Source organism: Artemia franciscana, chromosome 5 (assembly GCF_032884065.1).
Source record: "Artemia franciscana chromosome 5, ASM3288406v1, whole genome shotgun sequence".
Lineage (NCBI taxonomy): Eukaryota > Metazoa > Arthropoda > Branchiopoda > Anostraca > Artemiidae > Artemia > Artemia franciscana.
This window is the reverse complement of record NC_088867.1, coordinates 26,538,374-26,558,862: the sequence shown is the minus strand read 5'-3', so window position 1 is coordinate 26,558,862 and position 20,489 is coordinate 26,538,374. Positions and strand designations below refer to the sequence as shown.

The 20,489-nt window shown below is 34.4% G+C and overlaps 2 protein-coding genes across 4 annotated transcripts in view; one reads left to right on the top strand and one right to left on the bottom strand.

The window, feature by feature from the left end:
* The window catches only part of LOC136027186 (Na(+)/H(+) exchange regulatory cofactor NHE-RF1-like), a 95,390-nt gene extending 88,761 nt beyond the window's left edge, over nucleotides 1-6,629 (top strand). For all 3 annotated transcript variants that reach the window (XM_065704195.1, XM_065704196.1, XM_065704197.1), the window contains one exon: nucleotides 92-6,629. In XM_065704195.1, the coding sequence (XP_065560267.1) occupies nucleotides 92-322 (231 nt within the window). In that variant the 3' untranslated portion in view covers nucleotides 323-6,629. The remainder of the gene's footprint in view (nucleotides 1-91) is intronic.
* A 1,307-nt stretch (nucleotides 6,630-7,936) lies between these two features.
* LOC136027191 (lipid droplet-associated hydrolase-like) overlaps nucleotides 7,937-20,489 on the bottom strand; it is a 29,634-nt gene continuing 17,081 nt past the window's right edge. The window contains exons 4-6 of the mRNA XM_065704208.1: nucleotides 17,565-17,726; nucleotides 11,623-11,779; nucleotides 7,937-8,262 (exon numbers count right to left, since the gene is read on the bottom strand). Coding sequence (XP_065560280.1) covers nucleotides 8,064-8,262; nucleotides 11,623-11,779; nucleotides 17,565-17,726 — 518 coding nt within the window. The 3' untranslated portion in view covers nucleotides 7,937-8,063. The remainder of the gene's footprint in view (nucleotides 8,263-11,622; nucleotides 11,780-17,564; nucleotides 17,727-20,489) is intronic.

Sequence of the window (20,489 nt, the reverse complement as noted above, 5' to 3'; positions counted from 1 at the left end):
TTGGCCCTGTTTAATTTATTTGCTCATGATACTTATAAATATTGGTTTATTATATAACTTGTTAGAATTTAAACACAATTATTTCATTTAGGAATCTTATGGCTCTGCAAAATCTGCTCCTCTGCGACCAACTTCGTCTACTTCAACTTATGAATTGTCTTCAAGATCAACAATGCCTAGGTCATCTCCATCAAGCTCTGGTTTGGATCTACCTATGAGCGCTGCAGAAATGAGAGCTCGCCTTTTAAGCAAGAAAAAATATGATCCCAAAAAGGAAGCCATTGATTTAAGGAAGAAATATGAAATCATTCAATCAATGTGAAGATTTTGGAAAATTTTGTCTCAGGTTTTTGTTATGTATTTAATGATATTTATGGTGCTAGATAGCACATCACCAGTATTGTTATGAAGGAGTTTTAACTTCTTCCTTGATATTAGTTTTGGAGGGCCACTTTATTTTTTCCTTTTCTTTTCCTTGTAGCAAATAATTTGCCGTTAGGTTTGTACAGTTGAAAAGAAATTCAATCGCTTTAGCTTAAGTAGACTAAGTGCTGTAATTTAATCTGTTTTTTAAAAGATAAGTAAGGTACAAAGGACCATAGTCTGAAGTAGCTTTGGGTATTGTATGGACGAAAGTTTCAAAATAATAATCTTCAATATACTTTTTCTGAAATCATTTAGTTTGACTAAGGCCAAAAATCAGAATTAAAACATACTTTATATTACCTCCTTTGAATATTTTCAATTGTTTAAAACGACATTGCAGTACCCAAACGCTAATTGATTTGTAATCTGATCATAAAGGGATGATAGATGACAAAGAAGACGAAGAAAAAAAGAAGACGGAATAGGTGTCAGCTTTATTTTCTGTTTGCAGAAAAGAAATTTCAAGTAAATGTACCTTGAGAAATGTACAAGTCGGTCGCGTAGCTGGAGTGGGGGGGGGGGGTTGGGTAATGCAGTAAATTATGTAAAAATTTTACCCTGTCTGTACAATCACGTTTAAAGAGCCTTTTCTATTGTTCGAGTTCCATTCTGGATTAAGTTTTGGCGACGCTCCAGATGCCTTTGTTTGAAATAGCACCTTTTCCATTAAGTAAAGCATGTCATTAATGCTATTGTGTTTTAATGAATCGCCGATATGAATTGGCTATTTTCGTTGTTAAAACTCTAGCCTTTCACTATGTATTCCCTACATTCCAAATCTTGCTTGCGTATAATGTTAGAGTAGTTTAGACTAGCTTTCGTCTGATAAAAATAAACAAAAATACTAGGATATATTAAAATAGTAATAATAATAGTATTCATATTTTTGGATTTAATTAAATAGTCTGTATGGTCATAAATGATCAGTAATTCTTACACATCAGGTTGATACGGTTATGCCCTTATTTTCTCCCTTAAAATTAGATAATCATTTTCGTAAAATGTCAGCAAAAACTTAACTAATTAAAGCAGTACGCTCAACCGTACAAGAAATGTTTCGGCAGAAAAAATGTCATCCAAAGTAACTTTTACGCCTCCATACGAAAGTCGTCTTTTGGGTCAGGTCTCTAAAACGTATACAATACACAATTTTAGTAATGAAGTCTACTTTCTATGCAGCCTCATGATCTTAGCATACTAGCTTCTCTTCGAGATATATCCTTCCTGAACTGTATAATGATTTGAGGAACTGTTAAAACCTAATTGTTTTGTTTATTTTTTAAATATAGTTTTTGTACAAATACATTTTAGACTAGACATTTTTCTTAAACTAGGATTGATATCTATTTAATCTATCATATCTACTGTATCTTACCAAAGGACTTAACTTCTGAAAAGATATTCCTCAACGATTCCATTTTCTTTTTTCTAATTGGTTGAATGAAAATTAAAATACTTATTTGGAAAGTCCCATGGTAATTGTGTACAAAACCACCATGAAGACCATTCTGTATTGCAAAGCTTACTGAAACGGTCTTTTGAGACTGTAAAGCAGAGATTCTCTGTGCTTTCTTAATATTTCTTTTGGGGATTAAATCATTTCTAGGGGCAATACTATAAAAATTTCTGCTTTTTGGTGGCATATGTTCTATGAAATTTTAGCTCAAATGACTTCGTTGCATTGAAACAATAACATTATAAAATTTTAAATTTTCAATTTATGATATTGATGCAAGAATTGTACTGTTGCTTGAGCCTAAAGTCCTGTGTGCCAACAAAAGCAACCAAACGTCAGCTAAAAATGAATATGATATTTCTTTAGATATTACTCTATGTTGCTAAAATATTTAGTAGCTTATCTTTTGTAAAAAGCTGAGGAGATTATGCATACGTTTGTAAAAGAGGTTGGATTCATGTCTTGTGTATATGGATATTTTCTATATTAAGGGTATTTTAACATGTATGTGCCTTAATTTTGTGGTCTTCTTTTATAATCGATATAGACTGATGAAACTTTTTCTTTTTTGCACAACTTTTCAGAATAATTCTTGTTGACATTCATTTTTATTGTATCATCAGTAATCACATAACCCTTCCCCCCCCAGAAAAAATCCTAAATGCAAAATAAAAAAAAAATTCAACGCGGAAAAAACTCCATACAAAATTTACTTGATCTTTTACTGGACTTGATCTTTTTGATCAAGTCCATACAAGACTTGACCAAAAAGACCCATTATTTTTATCAACGAAGGGATAGGTAATGATTCTATATTTTGCAGGAATTGAGGATATCTTTCCCTTCTAAATAGGTCAGATAGATCCAACTCTTTACAAATTCTGTTAGGCTTGGACCTATAAAAGCACCTTTTAATTATTACTCCCCTCCCTCCTGTCTAACAATGACTTCTTTTGCCCTCCATATCTCAACAAAGAAGGGGGTAGAACACCCTCCACCTGAGATGAGCCCAAAGAACTCCTCCTAGAAGCCCTGTGGAAGAAAAGCGTACTAGTTTCATGTCCTCCACGTCACTTTCCCGGAAATATTACTGGTGAAAAATGAAGAAAGTAATGCAAGATGTTTTATGGTCGGAAATATGTTGCTGCTTTGACCAGCTTTACCAGTTTTATGGTCGGAAATATGTTGCTGCTTTGACCAGCTTTAGCAACAATTACGAATGGTATGTGTCATAGCTTCAAAAATCAACTAAGCAAATGTTTACAGAAATTAAAACCTAATTAATGCAGTTCTGATTAAACTGGCGACGAACTGACTATTTTTAAACTAATTGAAACATATCTATCATTTCTAGAATATTTTTTAATCTTCTTGACTCATTCGTAGAAATCCTTTCTAACATCGCTATTTCTTCCCTGGAAAAATCAGAGTTTTGGTCTGAATATAAAGTTTATTCCTATCACGTACTGGGATATTTTTGAGAAGGGAGCCTAAATATATCCAAACAAAAAAAAAGAAAATACTGGCCAATTGTGTGAAAAACCAGGGGCATAACTCCAGCATTTTTATTGGGGGGGGCATGAGGGATCCACATCAGGAGCGTCAAGCGGCATGGACTACATTTTTTTTTCTCCGAATTATTGAGGGGGAAACTGTCCCCCCCCCAAAAAAATAATGCCACTTTTGAAAACTACAGAAAATTCGTAAAAACATTAACCTACAATAGGATTTAAACACAAAACCTTTTTCCACCCTGCATACATGGTTAGATCCTCCTTCTACAATCCCTTGTATTCAACGAAATAACCTGACTGTCCTTGGCTGACACTTAACTCTAAAAGAAATACTTGTTTAAGCATCAAAATGCATATGTTGTGAGCCCTTATAACTTTGTACCATTATTATACTTTTTGATACTTTAGGAGCATGGTTTCGATGAGGAAAAGTCTTTAATTGGATATAGTATTCTCAATGTAAATTGATTTAATTGCGTAAAAGAATTACGATTGATTTTTATCTTCCGACTCAACATCGTTTTCTACTCGTGTAGTTATGACCAGAGGGTTTTCGTAAAGTTCGGTAGCTAAATTGGAATTTTATTCACAAGCCTTGGCAATTGACAAAATTCTTGCCAATTGATCCGTATGGATCCCAACTGGATGCCTATCGAAGTCCGTATCCACGGGGGAAGGGGTGTAGTTACGCGGTAATCCCCCCCCCCGAAATTTTTTGCCCGACTCGTAAAAACGTAACAAAATGTATATAAAAAAATTTTTGATGCGTGTTTTTTAATTTGTACTCCCCTCCCCCCTCCCCCAAAAAATCCTGGATGCACCATTGTGGCTACCCAAAAGAAATATAAAAAGAATTGCTTTGTGACTCTTATATGATCTACTAGAGAAATCCTAATTAAAATTCAAAAAGAGAGTAGAATCATCTGCTATTACATTTTGATAAGTAAAAGCTTTGAGAAATATTCATATCAAGAATACCTTTTTTGTTCTCAAAATAAACAACACTTTTTTCTCTCCTGGGTGGCAAGTATAGCGTATTTGTTCAAACATAACTTTCATAACAGAGAAAAGAGCAACATAGGATCATGACGCAGAAGCATGGAGTGTCGATTGTATGGTTAGAATTTGCTAACCATTCATCAAGATAGCAAAGGTATTTCAGTTTTAAGTTTTTGTTTCTTGTACAAGTATCCAAAGCCGTATCCAGGGGGGGGGGGGGCTTAGTGGATTTGACCTTAAGGGGTTTGTCAAATCCTCAACAACCAAACGCCAACTGAAGAATTTTCTCATGTTTACCTCTTAAAACATCAGGACAAGTTTATTTACAAATAAGACGAATAGTTTTTCTGTTCAAGGTTATAAATTTTTGGCGGATCAGTCATTACTGTGAACCACGATTGATTGGCTGCTATTTTCAAATTGTCTGTAAGGCGCTTTATCAAAAATACATCGAATCATCTTTTTTATATAATTATTTGTCTACCTTTTTCTATTATCTTGCTTCTTATGGTTTTGGACTGGGAAAAAAATGCCGAGTTCTGCAAGAGAGCTTTTCATAAACCCATCAGCGCCCTAATCGACCTTATATTCCAGCATCTTCGCATGTTAGATTTTTAAGAAGTTGACAATTTCCTTTTTGAGTCGCAACACAGAAAAAATTCTTAGGAAATTATAGCACTCTTTGCAGTGCAAATTTCACTAAGAGATGTTACATTTATATTACTTTAAATTAACTATACGAATCTAAAAAGCAATAGATTATTCCTTTTCAACAATGGTAGCACTTTAAAGTCATTATGCAAATGCAATGAGTTAATTAATTAGGTATGTGAGATGATTTCATTTGTAAATCGTAATTATAAGAGACAAATACTTGACGAATTAAAATACAATCTATCAAATCAGGATTATAGCAATATTGCATTCCACAAAGGCAGTATTTGACAGTGGCAAGCATCGGATGTGGCAAGACAATAGCCGTTCATAAGCATAATAGATCCCTCTTCCTTGTAGATTCTAGCGTCAAAGCGGTTGAATACTAGTACTTACAGACTGGCTAATGTGGTGGGGGGAGGGATAACTTCGAAAAACCCAAGAAAATTGAAGAGTTAAATGGTAAATAATTTGAGACGTAATGAATGTCTAAAGATTCTAGGTGACGGGGGGAGGGGGGCTTGGTCCTTGAAGTCCCTCTCCGCCTCACATAAAGACACACTTAACTAACTTGACTTTATATATGCATTAAGAAATTCTCTGAAAAAAAAAAAAAATCTTAAAAGAATGTAGACCGGGACAATAAAAAAATCTGAACTGTTAATGGATATAACATCTGATCCGTGCATCTGTATGGATATATTACACCTGACACTGAAAAGTGTTTTAGCACACTCTCTATGTCTGACACATAATCAGATCCAAGTAAAAACATTTGTAAATTTCCCCGCAAGATGATTTGGTCTTTTATAGTCAGAATGAGCTCTTTAATTCTCTTTCCCAATTTCCTCTTTTTTTATGGAGTTAATCATATTTGATACTGAAAAGACAAATATAGACCAGTCTTCATGACAAGTTAGTCTTGATATACAATTTACAAGTTGATGGAATTCAAACAATGGATTCGTCGCCAGAATTCTGACTTAAATTGTTGCAGCTACATCTTCTATTTCTTTTAGCTGTTCTGAATTAATAATACAAATTTTATGATATATCATTGTAGGCCTAATGATATTTAATTATGTGTTATCATGTAATGGTACTTAATTAACCTAACTACACAATAGACATAGCATTTGAGAGATAGTTTTGCATACAGACTTTTCTGTTCGACTAGGGAGTATGTATCACTTTATTCAAATTTTTCTCATTCACAATAATAGTCGGATGGCAAAAAAAAAAGATTTTTCTATGAAATCTATTCTGTTTGCACTTATTCATATTTTATATTCTATTGGGTGACTGATTGCTCGCTGTACTAAATGTAGAAAGGTCTCTTAGTTGAAAAGTGTAACTTATTTTTCCTTTGTCTAAGTGCCAAAAATGTGCCTCTAAATTCAATGATTTTATCTTACAGTTTAATTTTTTTTAAAGGAATGAATTTAACCGGCAGGCCAGGAGTAGAGACACCTGATGTTTGGTGCACATTTTCTTTAAATCGTGTGTTTTTTATATTATTTTTAGAAATTGTTGAGTTTACATATAGTTATATTTTTGAGCCAATACAAGCATCTACATTACATGTGTGTATCGTTCAATTAATATCATCGGCAAGAGGGATAACACATAAATTTTGCTCCCTAGCAAGGATTAGCTTCTCTCTCGTTCAGATAACCTGCATTAGGCATGTAAGAATGAATTGAACATGGGTGCCTAAAGAGAAGAGGCAATTTTGTCAGGGAAAAAAAAACAGGGAAAATGACCTGAAAATGTCAGAAAATTGTCCAGAAAAGTGTAAAAATAACACGGTTTGGCGAGAAGGACCAAGATAAGGTCCAGGCTCTAGACATTGCACTAGTTTAATTTGACAGGAACAAAAAAAATCCAGCGAGAGAAAAGTAAAAAAAGGGAGGGGGTCAAATATCCCCCCCCTCCCCGCATATTTTATGGATAAAAACAATTTTGTGGAAACCAATAACAATCTCCGTCTTGCAACAGAGGTTCCTCCCCCTACCTGCATGCCTAGGATTTTTATAACTAGCCTCCATTTTACCAGCTTCAATAATTCAAGGGTCTTTGCTTTAGAAGCAAAATATTTGCATTATGGGCATTCCTATTCCTTTTAGTAAATAAATTCTGTTCCCTTACACAGATCCAATGTTCAATGGATATAGATCTACTTATCAGGAGAACGTACGAAGTTCCGATTCAGTTTGCCTTTCAAGTTTTATTTCTAAAGCAAAACCCTTTCATTCCAATGTTCAGCCAATGCTATTGCTACATCCCATATCCTTCCACCTCCCCCGAAAAAACATGGTCCAACTATTTTTTAGTACTTTTTATTTTGCTTGACCGTACAATTGCACTTACAAAAGATGAGCATGTGATTTATACCCAAGAATAGGCAGTGAGCTTATATTCACAAACTAAACCTTCAAATGGATCTTTAAAACTATAGTTGCCGCCGCTCGGCTGCGATAATAAAAAAAAGGCGCTATGTTATACGAGCTGAATTTTGCAGTAGAGTGGAAAAACTGAAAAGAGTGCTTTAGGATTTCACCAGTCATTTATGACCAACTTCTTGTACCATAATTTTGGGCGAAAACAATTTTGATTTCAAACCCTGAAATTATCGATTATTGCTTTTGAGGATAAAGGAAGACATAAAACATACTGTTTCTTCCTTCCTAAGCATTACCTACCTATCTTGAGAACTATAGGTGGGTCCCATGTACAAATCTTGGGAAGGAGGGGGCGTAAATAAAGAGTATTTTTGGCAAAGATTCTCAGGGGATTTTAGACATATCCCGGGTAGGAGAATCCCCTCACATGCGCTTAGGTCCTCTGAGAATTAGACAAAAACAAGAAAAAGAACTGGAGAAATCCATCGAGCATACTGAGTTTTAATGGGGGTAAGCTATACATCTTTGTTTAATAATACAATGCTGCATAGCACCTTTTGAATTGCCACAGCCGCATTATTTTTTGGCTCATTATAAGAAGAGGAAAATACACTAGGAAAATAAGTCACTGAAATCTTCTTGGAGCCACGCACATACTTGTTCGGCCATTTCTTCACTGTTTTTTAATACAAATGCGTGTGCATAACCTTTTTCACAGAGTTGAGCTTTCAAACCAGGGACACTTTGAACAATATTTGTGTGATGTTCCACAGGACACCAATGGTCATTGGTGCCATAATACGCTCTAATCCTGTAATTAAATAATACGAATTACAACAGTAATCAAGAAAAGGGTAGCATTTAATAAGCATCGGATATATCCAGCCGGATCGAGACAGTGATCAAACATCTGAAATGTTGGAAAAGGTAATTCCAAAGCTTCGAACGTTAATGGTTAAATCAATTGTTTAAACAATGTGTTTAAACAATCTTAATTTAAATAACTTGTGTTTAAACAATCCTTTGTTTAAAGAATTTTGGGAAAGCTCCAGAGACACAGAGCTACCAGAAAGCGAGCATAAATTGTTTTGTTTACCCACCATACCTAGCTAGCCTAACCAATCTTTCACTGCGACAAAATGAGGTGACCCTCAAGATATTAGCCCTACCTCTTCGTTTCTAGTATTTAGGTAACATGGGAAGAAAGTGAAAGATTTGGAATTTATTGACATTGTGTCCCAACTCCTTCCCCTAGTGCTTGGGTATAGCTCTAGGCTATAAACAAAAGTTGGCTTATTTCTTGTTTTGAACCATTTTTGTAACTAGGCTGTTTCTGCTCAGCAGTGAGTTTAAAAATCCGTTTAAAAAAAAAATTAAGTAAACATTTGTGCACATCATTGGGCATTCAAGCAGTAAAAGGGGAATGGGGGGGGGGGGGCTAGGAGGTTGTCACAATGATAGAAAAAAAAATGCAGAAACTGTCCTCTTCCTGTACGCTAGAGTATCCTCTTTCCTAAAGCTTTTTCTGGTAAAGCTTAATATTTTCCAAATAATTGACCTATTTTGGGCATTTTTTCCGTAACTTTGCCCCCTTCTGAAAGAAATCCTGTGTACGTACAAAAGTGGAGAGGGGATAACAATGAATAGGTTCCCTGTAGTCATCAGATAACCAAAAAGTGCCCATTGTCTATTAGTAAGAGTGTTGTGTTGGTGTTTTACTAAAACAATCTTGGAGCCATGAGAATGGTTCGAAACTAAAGAAAAAACATCACAGGAAAATAAACTCAGAAAAGTGGACCTAGAACGAGTTTGTAGCCGCTTGGATACCATTACTAACAGCGAAGAATATTCTCACTCGTCATCCCTTAAGCAGAACTGGAGATTGGGAGTCTAAAACTGAGATCTTTTGCATTTCAATGCATGACTGACATATGAGTTAATGTTCTACCAATTGAAGGTTCCGTACAGTCATCGTCGCCTTGTTCTGTAAAACTCAATTATCTCTCTACATAGGATAGTACACAAGACCAGACAAAATAACAAGAGGAACTCAATACTGACATATTTCTGCCCTACAAATATGTACCGATTTTGGCTAGTTTAGATGCTTCATGTTTAGCTTCAAATGCCATATTGAGCTAACTCCTGTTCAAATATATTTTTTTTACATTTTGACTTAAGAGAGAGTATAAAACTCATTTTAGCATGAATCCGTGTTTCTACTAGGTCTGAACCAAGAACATAGTTTCCCATCAATTTGTTTGAGCTTTCTGAGCATAAAATAAAAAAAATAAATTAATTATATTTTACTTTCTTAATTAAAAAAAGATTCAAAATAAGAATAGCTTGAACATATGGTTCAAAGCATTTTTCCTTCAAGTCATTTTTTTTTCTAAAGTAAATAAACTTATGAAAACATATCTAATTTCGTAATACAGTGTGAAATATAACCAGCTTCAACAAATATCACAACTGCCAGTAAGAATATAACATGTGCACAAAATGTCTTCAAAAGAAGGATTAATGTCTTTATTTTACACGTTTTTTAGATCCAAAATTTTTGTTTCATATACTTTGTCATTGTCACCAGTGCTGAAATGAAATCATGGAAACGTGCAAATAAGAAATAAAGGAGTTTATTTTACGATTTTGAGTTTTTAGAGGGGAAAAGAATTCCATTATGACGCTTAGAGTCGGAGCTATGGTGTCCAGAAGTTGCAGTAAATGAAAAAAAAATTATTTTTCTTTTACTAAAAATACAAAATTGTTGTGACCCAACAGAACCAAGGCAAAGAAATGTTTAAACAAGGGGTAAATAGCAAAATTGACGCATTTCATGTTAGTTATAACAGGATTTTTTTTTGCATATTCATATATAGAACGTAAACTTTATGCCGTAAAGCTAAGTGCTTGCCACCAGGGACGCAGCCCCCTCCCCAAAAGTTCTAAGGTATCAGCGCACAGCATCGACACCCTGAAATTTAGCTTATGTTTCTAGTTTAATTTAGATTATGTGCCTGCATTTGTCGGCACATTAGACAATTTTTAGGTTTATACGAGCATATAAAGCGTCAAGCAAAAGTTTTTGTCGCTTTTTTGAAACTATGCGATTGCTGGCAATAAAAGAAAATTTTAACGTGGCTACGTTCCTATTTTTTAAGAAGGAGTTAATTAAAGGACTATCCAGCCTCCCAGTTTCTACAGGCAAGCACATGAATATGGAGGGAACAAGTCTGACCCTTAGGCGCGGAAGATCAAAGGATTTTTCAACCTAAACAAATTGGAAACTTTTCTGTACTAAAATGTTTGTTTGTCTATAGAGTGCAAAGAAAGTGTGTGTTTCCGTTTTTTAACTGTGCTATTGATATGAAGATTTTAAAGTAAAAAATAAATACAAAATAGAAAAACTTTATCCAGTTAGCTTGCACAAAAAAAGTGAGAGCGGTAAATGAATTCACCAAAGATCTCACTACCAAAAATCATGGGCACAAGTTTTCTTTGCTAAGAATGTCAGTATTAATAGACTCTACCACCCATCAAGGGGCGGTACATTTATAATGAGACACCCTGTGCATATCCTGCATGAGAAACATTGCTAAGTACTGCAGCTGCCTTTACGCCAAGGAGTCTAAAAATCACTTGATGACGTACCAGTATAAAACCTTAGGACTGTTCTGCCACAATATAGCACAATCGACGGCCAATTGTCCCATATAAGCGTAAATACAGTATGGCGTCAATAACTTTTTTTTGTAAGTTTATCTAATCACTTACTAAGGCATTTTTTTTCCTCCTTTTCCGGCCGTCTTTGAAGGCGACAAAAACACGGAGTCCAGCCACCGAAATCAACTACTTACATTTCAGACGATTTTAAGACCAGGTATTTGAGAAACAACTTCACTAGACACAAGACACTGATTTGGAACAGTTCCCCTGAAAAGGTAATTCATGACCATCTAGTGTCTCTTAAACAACAAAACTGTCTAGTCAAAAGGCAAATGACAACGGAAACACCAATGCTACTGCCTTAATAAGTCTGATACCTTTAATACTAGGGAAGTCTTTAGTGTTTCAACACACTGCTTTCATCGAAAAAGAAAGTGCAGAGCGTAGGAGAATTGGAGGTCTTCCTACAAAGAAGCAATAAAAGATGCAAGATATGGACACTTACCTATCACCATGTCTAATCAGCGATTTGACATCTAATTCACGAACGACAGCTAGCTCGTCATTTGCCATATACAATGACTTCTCCAAAACATTCGGATTAACCACAGTTTTCAAAGCCTGACCTACAGAGCTTATCAAGTCTTCCTTCTCCGGTTGAGCTTCAAAGAAAAACGGTTATAATCAGGAAAATATATTACATTTGGTAAAATAAGATCCTCTTCTAGAAAACAAAAAGATATATCCGGTTATTTTTTTAAGGAGCTGTAAAGTGAGAAAGATTTCATTCATGGGCATTTACCACATGGAGGCAATTTTAGAGGCACATTTACGTCGTAGGAGGTATAAGAGAACAGCCTTCATTGAAGAAAATAATGTTCCACAAAATAGCTCAAAGACTGCTAAATCCAATTTTATCAATTATAGAATAATAAAACTAGTTTTTTGCACGAGGGTCAACGAGGTTGATCTGAAACCAAAGAGAACCGAAGAGATAACACAAAAAATAAGTGGATTGATTCCATCTCTCACCCTCTTCCTCCATCTTCCAATCGATCTTTCTTTTAACCACTTGTCTTTCAAACAAGCTTTTCAAATGAACGGAAAAATTAGTTTGCCTAGACTCGGCATTCAGAAATAACAATACATCAAATAGATTGTTGAAATTAAAATTTTTGTAGGTCCAATAGTTTTTTGTATATATTTGATGGATGGAATTAAATGGAAGAAAATCATGATTCAAGCAGTAAAACTAAAGGAATCCTCACACATGCTTTATACTGAGACGCTTTAAAACAAATAAGAATGCCGTTGCCTTCCTCAAAACTCTGGAAAGGCAACAGTATCATTTACGCTTCAACAAATTTAGTATCAACAGCACTAAATTTGGAATTTTATTACAATGGATTTTCTACAAGTGGATTCAAAGGGAAAAACCACTGATGAAAATTCATTTCATAATAAACTAACAAAACTGAATTCATTGGTATAAATACACTGCTATCGAAAAAGAGGGGAAGTTTGAGTAGTGTCTAATTTATAACTATTATAATTATGTAAGGAGCAATGCCAACATTTTTCCCGATTCCGACTGTACCTCACAGTCCCCTGACAGGTTTCTCGATTCAAATTTAGGAAAAACTGATTCAAATTTGAGACATTATTGATATATATTACCTTCACTAAGCGTGGAGCTGACTACTTTTATTTTAAAACCTAAGCTTTTGCTTGCTTTTTTTCTGGTTATCGCATCAGTAAAAGAAAAGTTCATCTATTCATAAAAAAATTATATCAATTCAAACTCAGTATTTTTTATTCATCTTTTGGTTTGATTTAATTTCTCTTTCAATCATAATATTTAAATGCAATATGAGGCAGAGGTATAAAAATCATCTATCTCATGAAATTGAAGATTTAAAGTAAGACACAGAAATGAGGGAAGAGAGGAGATAAATGATATTGGAAAGGAGATAAGGGAGAAGCGGATATTAAGAAGAAGTAAGAATAGAGGAGGAGGTTGAAAAGCAGGAGAAAACAAACTAGCCAAGGCAAAGCAACCTAAATTACAATACAAAACAGCACTAAACAAGAATTACTAAAAAATACAAAAATTAAATTGAAAGCAGTTCCTGATATATTTTAGAGTCGAAGGCAGAGGAAGAGACAGAAATGAGGCGGAAAGAGACAGAAAAGCAAGCGAAAGAAATATGGAAAGTAGAAGATGAATAATATTGGAGAAGGGATAGGGAAGAAGAAGATATTAAGAAGCAGGAAGAAAAGAAGAAGAGCTTGAATAGCAGGAGAAAAACAAACTAACCAATGCAAAGCAACCAAATTACAAAGAACATTGCTGAACAAAATTCACTATAAAAAAAGCCGTGATTAAATATTGGAAAGCATTTCTTGATGTATTTTAGCGTACATCGCCTTCATGCACGTATCTTAGGCAATTAAAATAATTCAGTTTTTACCTCCCTTACTTTCATATGGTGATAGACAGACACGGGGGTCTTTCGAGTCTGGAACCTTACAAAATGCCCGCATTCTTTTGATTTTCCCCATATTTTTAGTCTAATTTGCACATTTTCAAGGATTGAAAGAACTCGCGCTTTTCCACAATATAAATGTCTTCATATGGCTGACGCTATCTACTTATTTATAAGAAAAATATCCTCAACATCTATTCTGGAAGAATTAAAGAAAAAACTTGAGCAGAGAGTAAAAAACCCAGCAGGCAAACACTGAAACTTGATCAGAAAGGTAAGTATTATTTACTTTCAATAGTGGTTCCATAATTTAACTTTCCGAAATATCTAGTAAGTGTTACTTATAAAATAAATATGTGATTTGAATAATAAATAAAACTGAAAGCCTAATCGATGTAATCGATTCGTGAAGCCTTCTAAGTAACATTGATGTTTTTTAGTTTTTTAGGTACAAATGGCCATGAGTGGAGAAAATTATGGTATCTAGACAGAACTTGATCTAGATAATAAAAAGAAAATATTATCCATCACCAACTGATACTGTAAGAAAAATAAAAGAAAATCGCTCATTTTTAATCAGACTTGTCGAGACTTCTGATTTTGGAAATCAGATTGAAACCTAAGACTCAACTTTCTTTCGTTTTAAAAACAGAACTTAATGATGAAGTTTGTTTTAAAATCGAAGAAATTTTGCAACTATAATGCTGATTTTAGGAAAGCCCCTATTTTACTGAATTCGAATAATGGTCCTATAACGACTTATAATAATAATAATAAAGAAAACTGCATGAAAAATAAAATTCGTTTTTCGTAAACTGTTAATTGCACTTTAGCGCTTTGGGAGGTTCGAAGGACAGGAACATCCTCGCTAATTGTGTTTGAGGTTAGGCTTTATTGTTGTTTGTAATTTCCATTCGTTTCAGTTTTCTACTTCTTCGTTCACAATAATTTATTCTTTTTTTACATTTAGCATCTTATATAAGCTAATTTCTATTCGTTTAATGTTTCAAATCGAAAATTTTTTGTTTAATTTAAGTTTGTTTTTCAATTGATATTGATTGTATAAATTAATATGTCAATTGTACAAATAAAATGATATAAATTTATAATAAAATTTATAAATGCATATAGATCAATACTGTATACGGATCATTTTCATGGACTTTGTCATAAGGAGCACAGCAACACAATGGGAGAGCACGGAATCAATTGGGGAATTAAAACTCTCCTAGATGTAGATTATGCTGATGATTTAAGCATCCTATCTTAAAATGTTAGCAAAGTGAATGAATTTTTAGAGGTTTTGCGAATTCATGGTGCAAGATTATGTTTGAAAATTAATGTTATAAAGGCTAAGTCGCTAAGACTACGAATAAGTAGAGGTGAAGAGGTGATGTTGGGTGACAAGAAGATCGATCACGAGGCCAGCTTCGCTTACCTAGGTAGTACTTTTAGTAAAGACAGTGGGTGCAATGAATATGTTAAAGGTAGAATAGCCGAGGCCCAGGGTGTTTCTTTAAAATTGAAAAGTTTGAAAGAATAGGAAAACAAGTGCAAAAACCAAGATTAGAAGCTACAGTGATGACAGTGGTCAGGTATGGCTCTGAAGCGTTGGTGCTCTGAAAAACGGAGGAGGATGTGCTAAATGCTTTCTAGAGAAATTGCTTACAGGTTGTTTTAAGTAGGCACAATAGTTTATAGTCTTTGTTGCCATGAGTTGTGGTGAACTTTCTCCAAGCCTCCTGCTTTGTTTTGATTAAACCCCGCAGTTTCTCGGTTCAGTGCAGGTTTGTGTGCTTTATTTTAGCTGGCACAAAGTTTTTTAACAATTTCTAAATTTTATCACAAAATAACCTATACATCTCCTTCGCTGTCTCAAGATTTTTAAATTCTTTAGGCCTATTCACTTTGTTCAGAGCCTCACGCATTGATTGATAGACTGAAGCTATTTATTTTCATTTAATCACTAAGATTAATTAGAAAACAATTTCTTAGAATTACGAAAAAGCGTCTTCCCCGGATGTGTCTTCTTCTTCTTCCTCGGCACTAGCCGGTAACTGGAACATCGTAGGGGTGCTGGAATGGGTGACTATCTGAGGTTCTCGGAATTTGCGTTTTACTTCCCCCATCCCATAAAGACATGCATTAATTGATGCCTGGTTTTGATGTTACATAGCATACTTCCGCCAGAAGTTCAAAATAAAAAGAGGGCTGATTCACTATTTAAAACCTGCTTACAATTATAATAATCGCTACCGTCACTATATTCTTTTAGAACGTTTTTTTTCAGCAGAAATTTTTGAGCCTGTCAAACTTCAGTTTCTTCCCAATACCTCTCAATTTTTCGTCAAATTCTTTCTTACTTTTGTGTTTTCCTAGACTAGAGACTATATCCAATTAAAATTTAAAACCGATCATACAAAAGGTTATTTATAATCTTAGAGCTTAGGCGCAAATTCAACGATCCTCCCCCTCAATATTCCCATATTTAAAACAAATGAATTACAATATTTGATCAAGTACGGATAAAGAAATTTAAATCTGGTCATTTAGATGGAGACTGGATAAAGTTCAACTTGAATGGAGTAATTCCTAAATTTACCATGCGTATAAAAATATGCCCAAGGAGCATCCTGAAATTAACATGTTTTCATTGGCTGTCAGTGATGAAAACTAGTTGCAATCGCGACTCTACTCCTTCTTTGACTTTGGTCAAAACTAGTTAAGCTGGTAAAATCGGTGATATAAGTTAGGAACTGCGAACAAAGAGAAAAACAAATTTTTAGCTTCTAATCGGTGCTAGTTCAAACCTATTATTAGGGCTTGAGTTGAGTTCAGTGAAACAGGGCTTGGTTTAAATGAGGGTTGAGTTAAAGGAAGGTTGACTTAAACGGGTGGTCAATGTAAATGGGGATTCAGTTAAATGGGGTTGAACTACCCGAGGGTCTAGCTAACGGGAGTTCAGTTGCACGAAGGCTCGGTTAAACGGGGTTGAGTTGCACGTGGGTCCACTTAAACAGGGGTAAGGTTGCACGAGGGTTCAGTTAATTGGGTTGCATGGGAGTTCATTTGCACAAGGGTTTAGTTTCATGAGGGTTCAGTGGCACTAGAGTCAGATGCACGAGGGTTCAGTTACACGAAACTTCAGTTACACACACGCCCTATCGTGTATCTTTTTTGCTCTTTGAATGCATCTGAGTGTGACATCATTCACACGAAATTTTTTTTCATAATTAAGGCTCTAAAATACAATCAGGCGAGGGTTGCACGTCCTGCCCATGACTCACAAAAATATTGCCATGCCCCACCGCTGGGGCCTGCACTCCAGCTTGGGAATACTGGGGCTATATAAATACTGTTAAATACTGTAAATAGTACTAACTAGCAAAAACATTGACGTCAACAGGTGTAGGGGGAGGGGGTGTTAGTTCATTTATTTTTAAGTGCAATAATCTCATTTTGATGTAGGCTCACTAGTTATATTATCCTGAAATGACTACGATTTCAAAAAAGTTTAGCATGGCCCAAAATAAATGTATCTAAAAAGTTTATGTTTTAAATGGGCTACTAACGTGTTTTCACGCCCCTGCCCCTGGGGCGGCACAGATAATTTCGACCCTGAATGCACATTTCTGAGGCTTTTCAAAAATACTTATAAAATAGCTACTTTGAACTTTTGTTTTTAAGTCATGCTAGGCCTAAGGGTTCTGAAGTCAACTACTTACCCCGCCCCTTATTTACTCTGTTTTGTCAAAGAAAAACTTTGTCGCTAGTTGTCCAAATTTACGACCAAATAAGTTTTGTTTCAATTTTTTCGAAGCCAGCGAAAAAAAACGTGGGAGACACGTATTTTAAAAACTCTTTGCTATTATGCAAACTATGATTAATGATTCACTTCTAACATAGGAAGCATTAGAAGGTCAGATTCAGAAAGAATTGCGCAAAAGATGAAATGGCTTACATATATACCAGGAAACTAAGGCATTTTTAACAAACTCTGGTAGAAAATATACCATATAAGAGGCGTAGACAGCTGGGGTACGAAACGGACCCAATAACATTCGCAATCTTTGACCCTGTGGAGTTTCTGCCATTCTCTCAATTGTGGGGAACAAAAGGTAGCCTGAAAAAAAAGATAATCTTTACTCAGCGGGATGATTCTCAGCTGTTTAAAAGAGATTACAAGTACATTTCTTTCTTGTGTTTTCCTTTCGTTGCTTGGAAGATCACGCAATATTGAAAGATTTGTGTATTATTAAGAGATATGTCGAATTTAATATATGTTTACATTTTTTAGCACAACACATACCTTTATTAAATACAATTTTTTAGGGTAGGGGATTGGGAAATCTGCATTTTTTAGTATCTTATAAGTTGAAAGAAAATTCCATATTCTTCAAAGGCTAGAATAGAAAAAATGACAGACAATTTATCATAGGATACTGTAAAAGAATGCAAAGAACAGAACTACTAATACGATCAGTTAAACAGATTCAAAGTTATAAAACTTAACACAAGTTATAAAACTATGCCATTATCGAAAACAGATATAAGAACATTTTTTAAAAGACAGATGTTGTAAGGGAAAAAAGAATAAATTCTACCATCACAGTGCATCCAAATACATTTTTTATTACTGGAATGTAGTAATTCACCATATTCCAACTACAGTAGCATTTCATGCTAGAAACAGAAAATTTTAAACATTTTCAGTTTATTTGCAAGTTGAATTTTATTTTTACTTAACATAGTGGCTTGTGATGATCTAAACTAACTCGGGTACCTACAAAAAACAGCCAAAATATTCAAAATCAGGCAAGATAGTAACAGCTGGTAAATGCAGGAGAAGATTTAAGAATACTTTGGCAACAACATTCAATAAAAAATAATGGCTGCAAGGTAAACGACGTGAAGTTAATAGTGAGCGAGAGAGGCACCTCAAGATTTCGTGTTTCAGTAGTATTAAAATACGAAGGACGCCATAATGAAAACATTGTTACCACCTGGCTCCATCTTAGGTCCATCCATACCTGAAAACCAGGATTTTCTATGATTTTTTATTTGTTTATTATAGAATATCAAAGGTCAGCTTTCGTGAGGAAAAACTTCCACCAGTGTTTCCAAACCAAATCATGAAAAACAATATACAGAAACTAATTCGGTAAATTAGGTAATGCTTTTCGCCCTTATAAATTCAAATTTGCTGGAGAAACCAGCAAATAAATTATCTAAAGACATGCCTTGATTTTCCCATTATGTAATATTTCATATTCATCCTCCATGAGGGGTATAAATTGCTTGTCTTGTATCTGCCACTAGCCAAATTAGACCAACCATGGGGGGATTTCAACCTGTCTTTGTTACACTCAAATGTGTCACGTGTTTATTGCTATCACAGGTTTCTGAAGTAAAATAATAGATTTAATATTTAATATTAAAAGTTTTATAAGGATGTTAAGGTGGTTTATGGGCAGGAGTTCTACTTGAAGCTGAATTTACCAGCTAGATATTTGACGTTGTGGATGCAGCTCAGAGCTAACTGCCTGCCGATTAGTGCCAGATTTATAAAATATTCTAAAGAAAGATGTTCCAATGAAGACAGACATACTTGCCCGCTTTGCAGAGTTAAAGAGGGTTATTTAAGTACATTGCTTAAGCCGGTGCCTGGGGCTCTCTACGATTAGGGAAGGGATATTTGGAAATAATGAGTTGATACTTTCAGGTGTCTCAAATGGCACGTCATCTCAGTTTATTTGTTGAGTAGCAAGGTATCAGGAAATGTTTTTAAAGAAAAAAAAATAATAAATAAATAAATAAATAAAATCTCAGCATAAAGTAAATGTAATGTTTTATTTATGTCTTTTTCCGAGTGTTAAGTGTTCTTTTCAAGGACCTTTTTTTCAAGTATTAAGTACTAGTATTTGGTTGATGCAGTGTTTCATTTAAGCGTTTTATGATGATCGCTGATCAAAGTTTATGTTATTTGTGTCTTTCGTTTATGTTATTGTACTGTGTTCATGGCTGTATGTTTAGCTTTAAAATACACTTATCTATCTATCTATCTATCTATTTGCGCTTTATACGATACAAGTTATGAAATAAAAGTAAAAATTTTAGAATAAATATTTAGAAGGAATAAATACGGCAAAATAGTGTAATTGGTCTTTCCAAAAAGATGCTCTTATAGGTAAGTCAACAACAAAAAAAATTGAAAAAGAAAATAATTTTTAATAATAAATGAACTAATTCCTAGTTTGGAGTTTCAGCGCTTCCACGATACGTACACTTCTTTCCAATTCGTTATCAAATGTTAGGATTAGCCTACATTTTACTTAACCAATCATTGGATTTTTACCCAGTTTACTGTGAGTTAGTGGCTATATTTTGCTTCTGCTACAAAAATCAGGAAAGTTGTATTTTCTCGAGCTCCATGATGATATAATTTTTCACTCATTTTCTGCTGATCTTTAATACACGTTCTTTATTTTTAAAATTGGTGGACGCTTGTAGAAACAACAGAAAATTGAAAATCTACTTAAGAATTAGTTTTTATTGTTGGTGTCCTTGTTACTTTAAAGTTTCAGGAGTAGATCTGCAGCCCTCAGTAACTCCAATGATGGTGTTTTCAACTTCCTTCACCAGAACAGTGATTTGTCATGGACCCCAAGATTCGTGAACTACAAGAATATAACTTTCAAGAAAGGATCTATGGTCAACATAAAGGCGTGGTTAGATATCTTAAACCTTCTATTTCCGCCCCTTCTGTATTTATGAGGCTTAATAAAAATCTGTCACTTGGATATTTTAAAATAAAAACAAAAATCAAGTTGTGCTTAAAATCCACCTTGGCCTGAAAGCCATCTAGACAAAACCTAGGTATCTAAGT